This window comes from Urocampus carinirostris, chromosome 7 (assembly GCF_059441175.1).
Source record: "Urocampus carinirostris isolate Australia breed hairy pipefish chromosome 7, RoL_Ucar_1.0, whole genome shotgun sequence".
NCBI classification, from domain to species: domain Eukaryota; kingdom Metazoa; phylum Chordata; class Actinopteri; order Syngnathiformes; family Syngnathidae; genus Urocampus; species Urocampus carinirostris.
The window spans coordinates 20,172,769-20,186,190 of NC_142355.1; the positions used below are offsets into that span (position 1 = coordinate 20,172,769).

General features: G+C 37.8%; 1 protein-coding gene across 1 annotated transcript; it reads left to right on the forward strand.

Annotated features, from left to right (window-relative positions):
* The first annotated feature begins 1,886 nt into the window (after positions 1-1,886).
* On the forward strand, positions 1,887-12,431 carry spi1a (Spi-1 proto-oncogene a). Its single transcript, XM_088340061.1, has 5 exons — positions 1,887-1,995; positions 4,284-4,371; positions 4,441-4,610; positions 8,476-8,641; positions 12,078-12,431. The coding sequence occupies exons 1-5, from the start codon at positions 1,972-1,974 to the stop codon at positions 12,386-12,388; spliced, it is 759 nt and encodes a 252-aa protein (XP_088196187.1). The 5' UTR covers positions 1,887-1,971; the 3' UTR covers positions 12,389-12,431.
* Positions 12,432-13,422: the final 991 nt, after the last annotated feature.

Sequence of the window (13,422 nt, forward strand, 5' to 3'; positions counted from 1 at the left end):
TACCAGTAAAAATGTTTACTATAATTTGACTAATCTTTCAACATCAACATAATCATATTAAATATGGAAAATCATTTTACACGTTTTGCTTGATATTTCCAATATTAGTATATTTCAATTTTATTTTGAAATTTATTTGGTCAATAAAATAAACTTGCATCCATCCATTATCTGCATTGCTTATCCTCAGTAGGGTTGCGGGGGTGCTGGAGCCCATCCCAGCTATCTTCGGGCAGTGGACGGGGGACACACTGAATTGGTTGCCAGACAGTTGCAGGGCACACAAAGACAGACAACTCGATCGCTCAAAATTTAGACTGGCCAATTAATCTGACATGCATGTTTTTTGCCCGGAGGAGACCCATGCAAGCATGGGGAGAACATGCAAACTCCACACAGGTTTGATCCCATAACCTCAGAACTGTGCTGCGGACGCGCTAACCACTCATCCGCCGTGCCGCCCATAAAATAAAGTTGTTTACTCAAATTATCGTTGTTTTTATTCAAGATAGTCTGTCATGCTGTGGATAAATAGGTGGCGTCTATAGAATGATACAACACATTTATCACTTTTGCTCTATTTTTTGAATATTTTCAACAATATATATTAAAAAATAAAGTCTTAATTTTCATTTAATTTGAAAAGTGATACTTCAAAACTGCAAAATTATCAACTATGGGTATGTTTTTATTTTTATATGGAAAGCACATGCTGAAAATAAGTATTTAAAAACCCTGCTATTTTGCTATTTCTCCCACTTAAAAATCATGAAGGGGTCTGAAATTGTCATGATAGGTGCGTGTCCACTGTGAGAGAGATAAACTAAAAAGAAAAATCCAGAAATCACAATGCATGATTTTTTTAACGATTTATTTATGTGATAAAGCTGAAAATAAGTATTTCAACGCCTGTGTATCATCTAAAATTCTGACGCTGAAAGACCTGTTGAGCCGGCTATTAGAAGTCCACCTGTATGTATCATCCTGAATCAGATGCACCTGTTTGAGGTAGTAAGTTCCATGTAGACACATTTTCAATACAATTAGCATGCAACGTATTACTGTGCCGAGCGTTTGCACATGCAGAGTGAGGCGCGCAATACTCTTGTCTCATGGCAGTGGGCGATAGTGAGACACAGGATTTTGATTCGACGCACACCTCAAGCTACACAAGATAATAAGTGATAGTATTAGCAAGCTAATAGCCAGTCAAGCCATCCAGTTGCATAGACTTTTTTCATAATGAAGGATTACCTATCTATTCATGTGTTTATTCAAAAGAAGCAGAGCATGGATTTTATTTATAAGTTCATGTAAAATAATGAAATGTTTTTTTTTCTAAACTACAGTTTGTATATCTTTCTTTAGCTGCCAGTCAAATGATGAATAAAACATGGGTTCATTTATTGGTATTTGTGACTGTCCCTCACCAGACATGAAGCTCACCGACTCACTGTATACAGTATATCCATGACCATTACAGCGGCTGCATTTGAATATGACCACACATACAATTAAACAAGGTAACCTGTCAAATGGGGGAACAGTAGAGAAAACAACCTTTTCAGGGAGTTTCATTCTCGTGTTCTCAACTTCCTCATCCTAAACCTTGATTCCAGACCAAAAGAGGAACCGACCCAATTCCAAACTTTGCTTTTTGCTCATGCGGCTGTCAGTGCATAAATAAAACTGTCCTCAATTGATTTCTTTGTAAAAACATAATCAACATTGAAATGAGATAACAATACAATGCATGTCAAGATTTTATTACGGTTGCTGAATTAGCTTCTGGGGAAGTTGAGGTGGACGTTTGAATTAAAATAAAGAGCTGTTGGGACGGTGGGCACATCAGGTCATTCTCAGTTCCTGTTTGTCAGCTAGCGTCGTTGCGCCTTTATCACTTTAAGCGTTCGGGCTGGAGAAGACAACGTTGTCATTTATGAGCTGCTTCGATATTTCGCATATTTTACAATGGAAAGCTTTGTCACACCAACTGTAAGTGTTTATTCTTTAGTCATTTTGTGTTTGAAGGCATACAGGGGGGATTATTTTACAATGTTAGTTAGTCAGTTAGTTTGTCCAATATTTTGATTAATGCGCAGTGCATTTTATTCAATAAAATACGAAAAAAATCTTTCTTTCCATGCATATATTTGTTCCTCATTTTTAAATATTTTTGTTGTTGATCTGTATTTACTTACCTATTTTTACATTACTACTCTATCATTGCTCCAGCGTCCCCGCAACCCTACTGAGGGTAAGCGGTGCAGATAATGGATGGATGGATGCTCTATCATTTTAGCTTATTTTTGACAAATTTAGAAATGATTACTTAATAGCAATACACGAAAAGAAATAAGAGAGCCAGAGAAATGATTCTGCTCATCTCAAGTAATAACATGTTTAACAACATGTTTAAAATATAGCAAATGTGAAAACATCTCATCTCATCAGCTGCACTGCTTATCCTCTGTAGGGTCGCGGGGGTGCTGGAGCCCATCCCAGCAATCATCGGGCAGTGGGCAGGGGACACCCTGAACTGGTTGCCAGCCAGTCGCAGGGCACACAGGGACAGACAACTCGCTCGCTCATTCACACCTAGGAACAATTTGGACCGGCCAATCCACCTGAAACGCATGTCTTTGGAATGTGGGAGGAACCCGGAGGAAACCCACGCAAGCACGGGGAGAACATACAAACTCCGCACAGGAAGTCCGGTAGCTGAATTTGAACCCACACAGGAAGTTCCCAAGCTAACCACTGCGCCGCCGTGCTATGTGAAAATATATATGTAAGTAATTTCAGTATATATATATATATATATATATATATATATAGTAATAAAGTATTAATTGTCTAATTTAACTACAGTAATAGTTATACTAAAAAATATGTCAAAAAATAAGAAAACACATGTTTAAAAAGGGCTGACACAGTGGCTGGGTGATTAGCGCGCAGCCCTAGGGTGCAGAGGTTCGGGGTTCAAGTCCAGCTACCGCAGCCTCCCCGTGTGGAGTTTGCATACTCTCCCAGTGCCGGCATGTGTTTCCTCCAACAGTCCAAGTTGTCCCAATGTGGTTATAGCAAATGAGTTGTCTGTTTCTGTGTTCCCTGCGACTGGCTGTCAACCAGTTCAGGGTGTCCCATGTCCACTGCCCGAAGACAGTAGAATGGGCTCCAGCACCCCCGTGACCCTACTGAGGATAAGCGGTGCAGATAATGAATGGATGGATGTTTAAATAGAACAAAATCTGTCACGACCACAACAGAAATAGGACCCAGATGCATAACGTTACTCACAAGTTTATTGAAATATAGAGGAAAGGCAGCACCAGCGATCCGGTGCTCGCTGGACGCGGGAAGCAAGCCGCTCATGGGATCGGAACGTGTTCCAAAAGCGGAAATGGATCTTCCGGAGCAGGAGATCGTAGCGTAGTTAGACGGAAAAACAGGACGTTAGCCGGGAGATCAGAACGTGGTTGGGGTAAAAAAAAAACAGGTCATAGCAGGAGACAGACGGGGAAATCAGGAACAGACGAGTGGAAAACGGGTGACAAAACAGGACAGACGGGAGTCAGAGTCCAAAATCCTTGCCTTGTGGAAACAGAGGTTCGCTGATGGACTGACAACAGGTGAGTGAAAGGACTGAGCTTAAGTAAGACGGGGAATCAATCAGGTAACCAGCAGCAGCTGGCGCCAAACGAGCAGGCACAGGTGAATGGAATGAGTCATCATGACAAAATCATCATTCTGTTATTTTTCAAATTTAAATTATTCTTTTTCTTACCTTACTATGGAACTGTAAGGTTTTTTTAAATGCAGTACAAGAAAACACATTCAAAATTTTGACTAAATTTGTCTTTCTACGGGGAAGTTAAAATAAATTAAATCATTATGCTTTAAGAGTGTTAAGACTATTCCTTTTTGTATTTTATAGAAGTTAAAATTTTTTACTAGGTTTTTGGGGGGGTTGGGTGAGATAATACTATTACTTAGTATTATTGGTTTCTTTTTCAGGTGAGGTAGAATAACTAAAAGTATTATGATTTTTAATGAAAGTTTTAAGAGTACTCTTTTTCCTATTTTACAGGAGAAGCGAAACTCTTTTCGAATTTCAACCTCCGATATTAAAAGAACAAGATTTTTTTTCCAATGTGCCATTTTGAATGTCAATCAGAGAACGTTCAATAATAGATTTTTTGGGGGGGCACAAATAATAAGACAACAAAATACTGTGAACAAAGGTTTTTTTTCGCACACTCGTGCAAATCTTTCCCGCATAGGCTTCACAAGATAATACTCAAAGCGAGCAAGAGACTTACCGAGCGTCTGCAGAGCTGTATCCGTACCTCGCGGGGGACATTTTTGAAGGTAAGACCAAGATTTTTCAAAAGAATGGCCATGTGCTGAGCTCCTTGCCAAACGTTCGCTGATTCTTAGACTACAGATGGAGCTACCACTTGGAGCATGTGCAGCCGACCGACTTCGACCATTATCCGTCAGGCCATTTAACGGAGCTTCAGTGTGTGGCCCCTCAACAAATTCAACCTTACCATTACAGCGCTGACGGACGTCTTCACCTGGAGCCGCCCTTGTCGGTGTTGCCACAAGTGAGGCCTTAAATCTTTAGATGTGTTATTGTTCATTATTAGTAGTATTGGTCATAGTTGTAGTAGTATTAGGAAGGGTGGTTGAAAACGTCATAGAGGTATTAGTATTACCATCATCCAGTCTGTGTAAAAGTAAGTGTTAAGTCTAAGTTATAGTAGTGTTTCTGTAGTACAGTGGTTTACACACGCGAAAGCTCCCTATTTCGAGACCTTGTGGAAACATTTTTGGGCCTGAAGAGGGATGGGCACAAGCAGGCTGTACTTTTCCAAGACACACCACAGGAAATGGTGCTCCCACGACCTTAGAGGTTAAGGCATAAACGAGCTAAGCGGCTGATTGGGGCCCCAAAACCACTAGGGGGCCCCCAAGAGTGGGTGCCAACATTGTCCACGTTGTCACTTTGTGTGTCCACTCAAAAATACTTCTACAGAAATACAACAAAAATACTACACATTAAATTCAAAACTAAATATCGAATATGTTGCTTAAAAGCAGGGACCTATATATTATTTTGCTTTCATTCTGAAAAAATGTATAGAATTACTGCAAAATTACTACTACAATAATACTATAATACTATATTACAAAATACTACCAAGGAATTATTTACTTCAATAATACAACAAAAAGCCAACTACAGTAATATTACAAAAATACTAAAGAAATATGACAAAAATACTATTATGGAAATACTACAAAAATACTACTAAAATACTGCTTTAGAAATATTGTACATCAATTATATTTCTACTGAAAAACAAAAAACAAAAATACCAACACGTAATACTGTAAAATAAAAAACTACCAGAGAATTATTACTACGAAATACTACAACAACTGCAACAGAAATACTGCAAAATACATCTATAATAATACTACAGATGTTCTCCTATGGAAATAGAACAACAGTAACACTGTACTACAAAAAAACTATAGATTTACTACAGATATGAAACAAAAATTCTTATATGGAAACGAGATGGTCAACATTCATATAGCACTTTACAATGTGCTTCACACACTCACACACCGATAGCACCGTCAAGCATAGGATTCAGTGTCTTGCCCAAGGACACTTTGATATAAAACACGAAGGAGCCGAGAATGGAACCCGCAACCTCTCGATCTCAAGACGAGCGCTTTATCTCCTGAGCTACTGTTGCCTCAAGAGCCTTATGCTCTGCATTTCTATAGCGCTTTTTGGGGCAATGAAGACCTCCCAAAGTACTTTACAATGTACTTCACACTTACCCATTCACACACACACACACACACACACACACACCGATAGGGGGTCAGCCATGCAAGGCAACTACCTGCTTATCGGGGGCATTAGGGATTCAGTGTCTTCCCCAAGGCCGGGAATCGAACCTGCGACCTCTTGATCCCAAGATGAGTGCTTGAGTATTTATAAGATTAAAAAGATCATGCAAAGCTCAAATATGTTAAAAATAAAAACATGGACTAAATGCAAAAAAGTCATATTTATAGGCAGGGCCGGCCCGAGCCTTCATGGGGCCCTAAGCAAAATGAGATTTAGGGCCCCCTATTACGTGATCATTTGCATACCTACTAGAACTCATTCCATGTGCTATTCTAGGGGTGGGCAACTATTTAGAGTCGGGGGCCGCATCAGGTCAAATATTTTGGGCCGAGGGGCCGATCTTGGAAAAAGATCCCATTTTTAAATCTAGGAATAAATATACATGCAAATATTTACATAGTATAGTTCTTTTGAACTACTGTACATTAGTCTCATCAAATTGGTTTTGAAACAATCACAATTAGAACAGAATAATATAAAAGGTCCCTGTTTTAAGAAACTCGTTTGATCTTTAGTTACAGTAGTTGTACTTCTTTAAAAGTATTTTTTTAGTATTTCTGTAGTCGGATTTTTGTTTAAGGTTAGTATTGTTTTTGTAGTATTAGTGTAGTTTTATTTTTGTACTATTTCTGCAGTCGTTTTCTCTTTAGTTTTTCCATGGTAATAAATTCTTAGTATTTCTGTAGTATTTTTGTTGTATACATTTTTTGTTGTATATCTTTAGTGTTTTTATAAGATTACAGTACTTTAATCATTTCTGTGTTTTTGTAGAAATACTCTTATTATTTTTTTGTATTTTTGTACTATTTCTGTTGTATTTTGTAGTATTTCTGTTGTAGAATTTTTGATGTACATCAGTAGTATTTCTGTAGTAAAGTGTTACTGTAGGGGTTTTTTTTTGTATTTTTGTCTTTTTTCCATCGCTCTGGTTGTATTTTTGCAGTATGTCTGTTGTAATACTTCTGTATTAGTATGTCTGTAGTGGTAGTGTTTTGTGGTATAGTATTATGAAGTGGTATTTTTGAAGTATTTCTCTAAAAGTATTTTTTATGGATTTCCGAAGTGGTATTCTATTCATATTTTTATAATTTTTTGAATTATTCACGTAGTATTGTTTTAAATCATATTTCTTCAGTATTTTTGTAATATTACTGCAGTTGTGTTTTTGTAGTAATTCTGGGGTAATATATTTGCTTTTTTGTTTTTTTGGCATGGTATTTTCTGAGTATTTATATACTATTTTTTCTTTTCCAAATGAAAGCAAAATAATATAAGAGGTCCCTGTTTTTTAACACTATATTTGATATTTACTTGTGTAGTGCTTTTGTAGTATTTCTGTAGAAGTTTTTTGTCGTAGACTCACGAAAGTGACAATAGGGACAAAATTACCTGCTCTTAAGGGCCCCCTAGTGGTCGGGTGGCCTTAAGCAGCCACTTAATTCGCTTATGCCTTGAATGTTAAACTGCTTTAAAGGTACATTGTGTACTATTTAGCATTTCCTAGTAATAAAAAAACAATATTTATTTGAATAATAGACAAAAATACTGGAACTATCATATAAACGTGCAGTTTTTAAATAGTCGTAGGTCAATACATTTGTTTTACATAATACAGTATGAGGCTCAACGGATGGGAGCTGACATAGTTGTCTGCCATCTTGATGATAAGGGTATCTCTAAAACCTCAAAACCTTGTAAAAGTCTGGGCAAAAAATGAAAAGAAAAAATGGTCTTGTTTGGTCACGTTGAGTTTCCGGAGTTTGTATTCTCCCTTGTGCTTTGTAGCACTTGTTTTCAGTTTCACCACACAATACAGCGACAACTAGTGCAGGGGTCACCGACCTTTTTTAAAGCGAAGAACTACTTTTTGTTACTGATCGGTGCAAAGGGCTAGCAGTTTGATAAGCATTTCTTAAAAGGACAGTGTGTAATATTTGCTGCCTCCTAGTGGCACAAAAAAGCTTTCATTAGGTAAAGAAAAATGTGAATTAAATACTAGGGAAAAATGCATGAACTATCATACCAAAGTTAATTTTCATCAAGAAAAAACATCATTGGTCAAAAAATTTGTATTGCTTTACATAATGGAATCGCCGCCATGTTTATCTGTCGTCTGGCTGCTTGCTGCGGCACTTGTCTTCGTTCGTATTGGACAGCAGGGCCATCTAGTGGTCAAATATTACACATTGGGGCTTTACTCTGTTATTGTGATGTTTTTACCAGGTTGTAATCATTAGAGGTTAAAATAGGCTCAGTCAACCACCAAAAATCATGCCAGTTAGAAATCAAATTTCCGAGAAAATCACAATGATCCGTGATGTATTTTCAATGGACTCGGGTGGTCTTAGGGGCACCATGGTGGAGATCCTTGATCTAGTGGTATTACACGGCGTCCCTTAAACAAAAACCCGAGTAAAAAAATATTCCTCATTTTAAACAGACATTTGGAAATGTCACCTGCAGAACATCCTCTCTTGGCAGGAATGAACAAAATCACAGCCGGTGTATTACATGTAGCATGTTTCCATTTTGTCTTGAAGATCCCCAACTACACCTCGTCCCTCTTCTATCAGTACCAAAGCCCGGTCCCGTCCGTTCAGTACTTTTCCGAAGAGGAACAACGAGGTGTCAGCCCTCCACTTGAAGTATCAGATGGGGAAGATGCGTCCCGATACCACGACTCAACCTCCGACAGAAAAGAATCGAGTGAGTGTCAATGCTTGAGCAGATTTGCTAAAACGGAAGTCAAGTCGAACGGTTTCATCAGTTTGTCAACAAGGGGCACTAGTGTCTCTTCTTCTTTTTCTTCTTATTTTTTTCTACTTTTACCTTTAGTTTTACTTTTATTTATACTACTGTCTCTTCTTCTTTTTTCTTCTTTTTCTCTCATTTTTTTCTTCTTCTTCTATTTCGGCTTCTACTTTTTCTTTCTCTTCCTCTTCTTCTACCTCTTCTTTTTTCTTCTTCTTCTTTTATTTCTGCTTCTACTTTTCTTCTACCCCTTCTTCTTCTTCTACCTCTTCATTTTTTCTTCTATTTTCTTCTTCTATTTTCCCCCTTCTTTTCTTCTTCTTCTGTTTCTGCTTCTACTTTTTCTTTCTCTACCTCTTCTTCTACCTCTTCTTTATTCTTCTTCTTCTTCTTTTATTTCTGGTTCTACTTTTCTTCTACCCCTTCTTCTTCTTCTTCTACCTCTTCATTTTTCTTCTATTTTCATCTTCTATTTCCCCCTTCTTTTCTTCTTCTTCTGTTTCTGCTTCTATTTTTTCTTCTTTCCTTCCTTTTCTTCTTCTACCTTTTCTTTTTTCTTCTTTTTTTTCAACTTATGTTTTTCCCTTCTTATTCTTCTACTTCTACTTTTTCTTCCACTTCTTCTTCTTCTGTTTCTTCCTATTCTTCTTTCTTCTTTTTCTTGTATTTCTACTTCTACTTTTTCTTCCTATCCTCCCTCTTCTTTTTCTTTTTCTTCCTCTTCTTCTTCTACCTTTACTTTTTGTTCTTTTACTTCTTCTTTTATTTCTTCTTTTACTTCTACTTTTTCCTCTTTTTCTTCTTCTGCTTCTTCACCTTCCTCTTTTTCTTTTTTTCTTCTTGTTCCTACTCTTCTTCTCCTCTCTATTCTTCTTCTTTTTCTTCTTCTTCTCACGCTTCTTTGTCAATTTTAACGGCGGTTGGCATCCATCCCTTTGGTGCATTACCGCCAATGTCCCCTCTAAGCTACTCAGAGCTTTCCCGCGCACAAGAAAATCTATCCAGCGAAATGTTCCGTCTAAGCTACGAGTGTGCGTAATTGCGTACAACCCAGAGCTTTTCCGCGCACAAGAAAATCTAGCCAGCTCACAAAAATCAGGGCTCGAAATTGCTAATTAAGAAGCGAATTAAGTCAAAGTTACAGTGTATGAAGGTAAGAATACAAGGGTTCCCCTGACGTTGTCTTCTAAATGCCGTATTTGGAAGTCAAGGTCGAAGTAGAACGAAGTTGAGTAAAGTCAGTAGAGTTTTTAGAGAACTGGCTTCTTTCGGGTCCTAAACGGCTCTTCAGGTTGTTTTTGCTTCTTTCATCCCTATATGACCAAATATTATGTAAAATTATGCACAAAATGACCTAAAGGAAGGGGGACAAGAACAAAAAAGAAAAAAATACTAAAATGAAAAAGTAGTGAAAAGCTGAGAAAAAAAGAAACAAAAGGAAGAGAAAAAAGAAGGAAAAATTCAGAAAAAAAAACAGAAAAAAAGAATAGAAAAAGAAACAAAGGAAAAAAGTAAATAGAGAACAAAAAGAAAAAAGTAACAGCACAATAAGATTTTTTTAAAGGATTTTTTTAAAAATGGGGAGAAAAACAGGGAAAAAGAAGAAAAAGTCTGTGTTGCATTCAAATAATGTCCAATAAATACCAAAAAAGGAGCAAAACTGTTCTTCTAGTACAGTATGACAAACATTGTTTTACTACATTCTAACATGTACCTGATTTTTGTTGGTTGGTTTGTTTTGTAAAATTAGAAAATAATGAATACAATCAGCAAAAATACATCAACTTTATCCAACAAAATAAATATTTAGTACAGTACAATGACCCGGCGTTCTCGGGCTTGGCTGCGGCTGTTCATTCTACTTGAGCAAGGTTTTTAGGAGGCTGTGGTTTCTTAAAAAGCGACTAGGGACCGCTAAAGAGTCGTGTGCAGCTTCAGAGCCACTTGTCAAGTCAAGTCTAGTCATTTTTTGTTCTAGTAATATTCTTAACGTGTGTTTATTATTACAGCATCCCCTGATCTAAAATCTACACGAGGGCAAGGAAAAACTCGAAAACCCCTTTGCAGGAAAGGAGATGATTATCGATTTTGTTGGTATTTATTGGGGGTATTTATACACAATACCTAGTTAAAGACACTCGCAGAGGCCTACAGTACAACTGTGTAAATATTCACGATAATCGTTTCAACCCCTTCGGAGATTTATAGGTCGCATACAAACACACACACACAAATCAGGCTTGATAAAGTAGTTTACATTAGATTGGATTTAGATATTAGTCTGTAAAACCTCATGAGTATAGGAAAGAAAACAAATATAGAAGTCATATGCTGCCACCTACTGACATGGATGCATACCTGTCAACCTCCACGGCTCCATGCCCTTACAAAATACAAAATAATCTTACACTACATTTTTTTTTTCAAACATGTTTATTTATGTGTATTCGTTATATCATATATATTGTTAATTAACATTTTGTTGTGAGATACTGAGTTGCTCAACATGAATGAGGTTTTTTATAAAAAAAAGTTAAAAAATTAAGTAGCTTGGACGTTCACTGTAGAAGGAAAAAATACATGCAGATATAATTAAGTCAAATAATACATTTTATTATTCAAATTATGAATTCATTTTCTGCATTCAATTATTGTTGGTAATATACTGATTAAAGGGATAACCACAAACCTGTCTTTTTTTCATTTTCTCCTTTTATACTTCCTTTTTTTCTTAACTTCTTTATACAACAATAATGATTCGTAATATAATGCATCAAAGCAAGTGAGCCGTTTGAGAGCCGGCTCTCTTTAATGAGTTGAGCCGAAAAAGCCGGTTCTCTAAAAAGAGACGGACTTCCTTTCACTACATAACTACCACATGAAATCTGAGGCGGCAGATGCATGCGCACGGTAGCATCAAACCGCTCGCTTCGTTTGCAACGGAAAAAAACGATACCGAGATAGAGGCTACCGCGGCAAACTCGTTTGACTCGATTGATTTGCCATTTCGTGATAGTCGATGTATACTGGATGGTACCTATAATTGACAAATATGCATTTTTCCGTATAGATTTTCTTGTACGTAATACACGTCTTAAAATGCATAATAAACGTACTTTGTACGGAAAAAACGTACAGGTTGACAGGTATGTGGATGAATGATACAATTACAATGGTATGTTATTGCGAAGACAAAATCGGACCATTTTCAGCAGGACCGGACGAGGTCTCGCGGCACACTGTTTAAACAATTCAGATTCATTCTCAATCCATAAAAATCGATTACCAATCATGATAGTGTGACATAAAGGAAACACAATTGCACAGCTCATCTGTTTACTTGACTCCTGCAACAACAACAAAAGCGTAACGATGATTTTCTATCATCTAGACGCCAAGAGAAAAATCCGCCTGTACCAGTTTCTCTTGGACTTGCTGAGAAACGGCAACATGAGTGATTCCATCTGGTGGGTGGACCAGGAAAAGGGCATCTTCCAGTTCTCCACTAAACACAAAGAAGCTCTGGCGAGTCACTGGGGAGTCCAGAAAGGAAACCGCAAAAAGATGACCTACCAAAAAATGGCTCGTGCTCTCAGGAACTATGGAAAAACTGGCGAGATTCAAAAAGTGAAAAAGAAGCTGACCTATCAGTTCAGTGAAGAAGTTCTGAGGAACTTCTTCTCTCGACATTACACTCACTAACTGCAAAAAAAGGACAAAATACTGTTTTTACACTGTCAATAAAGTATCGGGATTACAATACATTACAATTTATTTGCTTTTGGAGAAATTGTTTCCCAATTCACCAAACGATTCAATTTTGTTACCAATTGACACCAGGAGGAATAGAATGTAAATCCAAGTTTTTTAATGTCCTGGTCAAGTAAAGGGGGTAATATTAATTGCTAATTATGTCAGGACCCAGAACGGAGACAGGACCCAATCGCGTAACGTTACCACAAGTTTTATTGAAGGAAAGGGTTGCGCTCACGATCCGGCGATTGCTGGACATGGACAGCAGGTCGCTCTGAACGCAGAAGTGGATCTTCCGTGGCAAGCGATGGCGGTGTCGGGAGCGGAGAGAACAGGTCAGTAGCCAGGATAGGAGATCAAAAAACGTGGTCGAGCTCAGCAACGAGTCGAAAGCCAGGAGAGGAGAGTAGACGTGGTCAAGATAAAAAAAGAAAAAAAATGGGTCGAAGCCGTTACCAGACGGGAGCCAAAAGACGGGACAGGCGAAAAAGGGCTTGCTGTGTAAAAACGGAGATTCGCAGACGGACCGACAAAAGGGGACTGACAGGACAGAGTTTAGATACTGACAGGGAGCCAATCCGTCAACAAGCTGCAGCTGGCGCCACATGGGCGGGGCCGATTGGGCGCCATGGCAACCGTGACAAATTAACTTGAGACTCTTTGTGATTAAGGGCTATACAAATAAAAATGACTTGACTTGACTTTCAACTTTATTGTCAAAAATGCTATATTCACAACACGCAGCACAGATGTAATGACTTCATTTTCCCCACATGCATACATGCAATAAATAAGACAAATAATAATAAGTAGCAAGGTGCAAAAAAAGAAAAAATGCATATAATAGTATACAAGTTTTAGAATAAAAAATGTGCAACATATAGCAGAAATCTGAATAGAGCAGCTTTTTCATTAATTCAGCGCGAGGGGGAAAGAGCAGAGAGAGGAAGTTCAGAGTCCTGGCAGCTCGGTGGAAGAAGCTG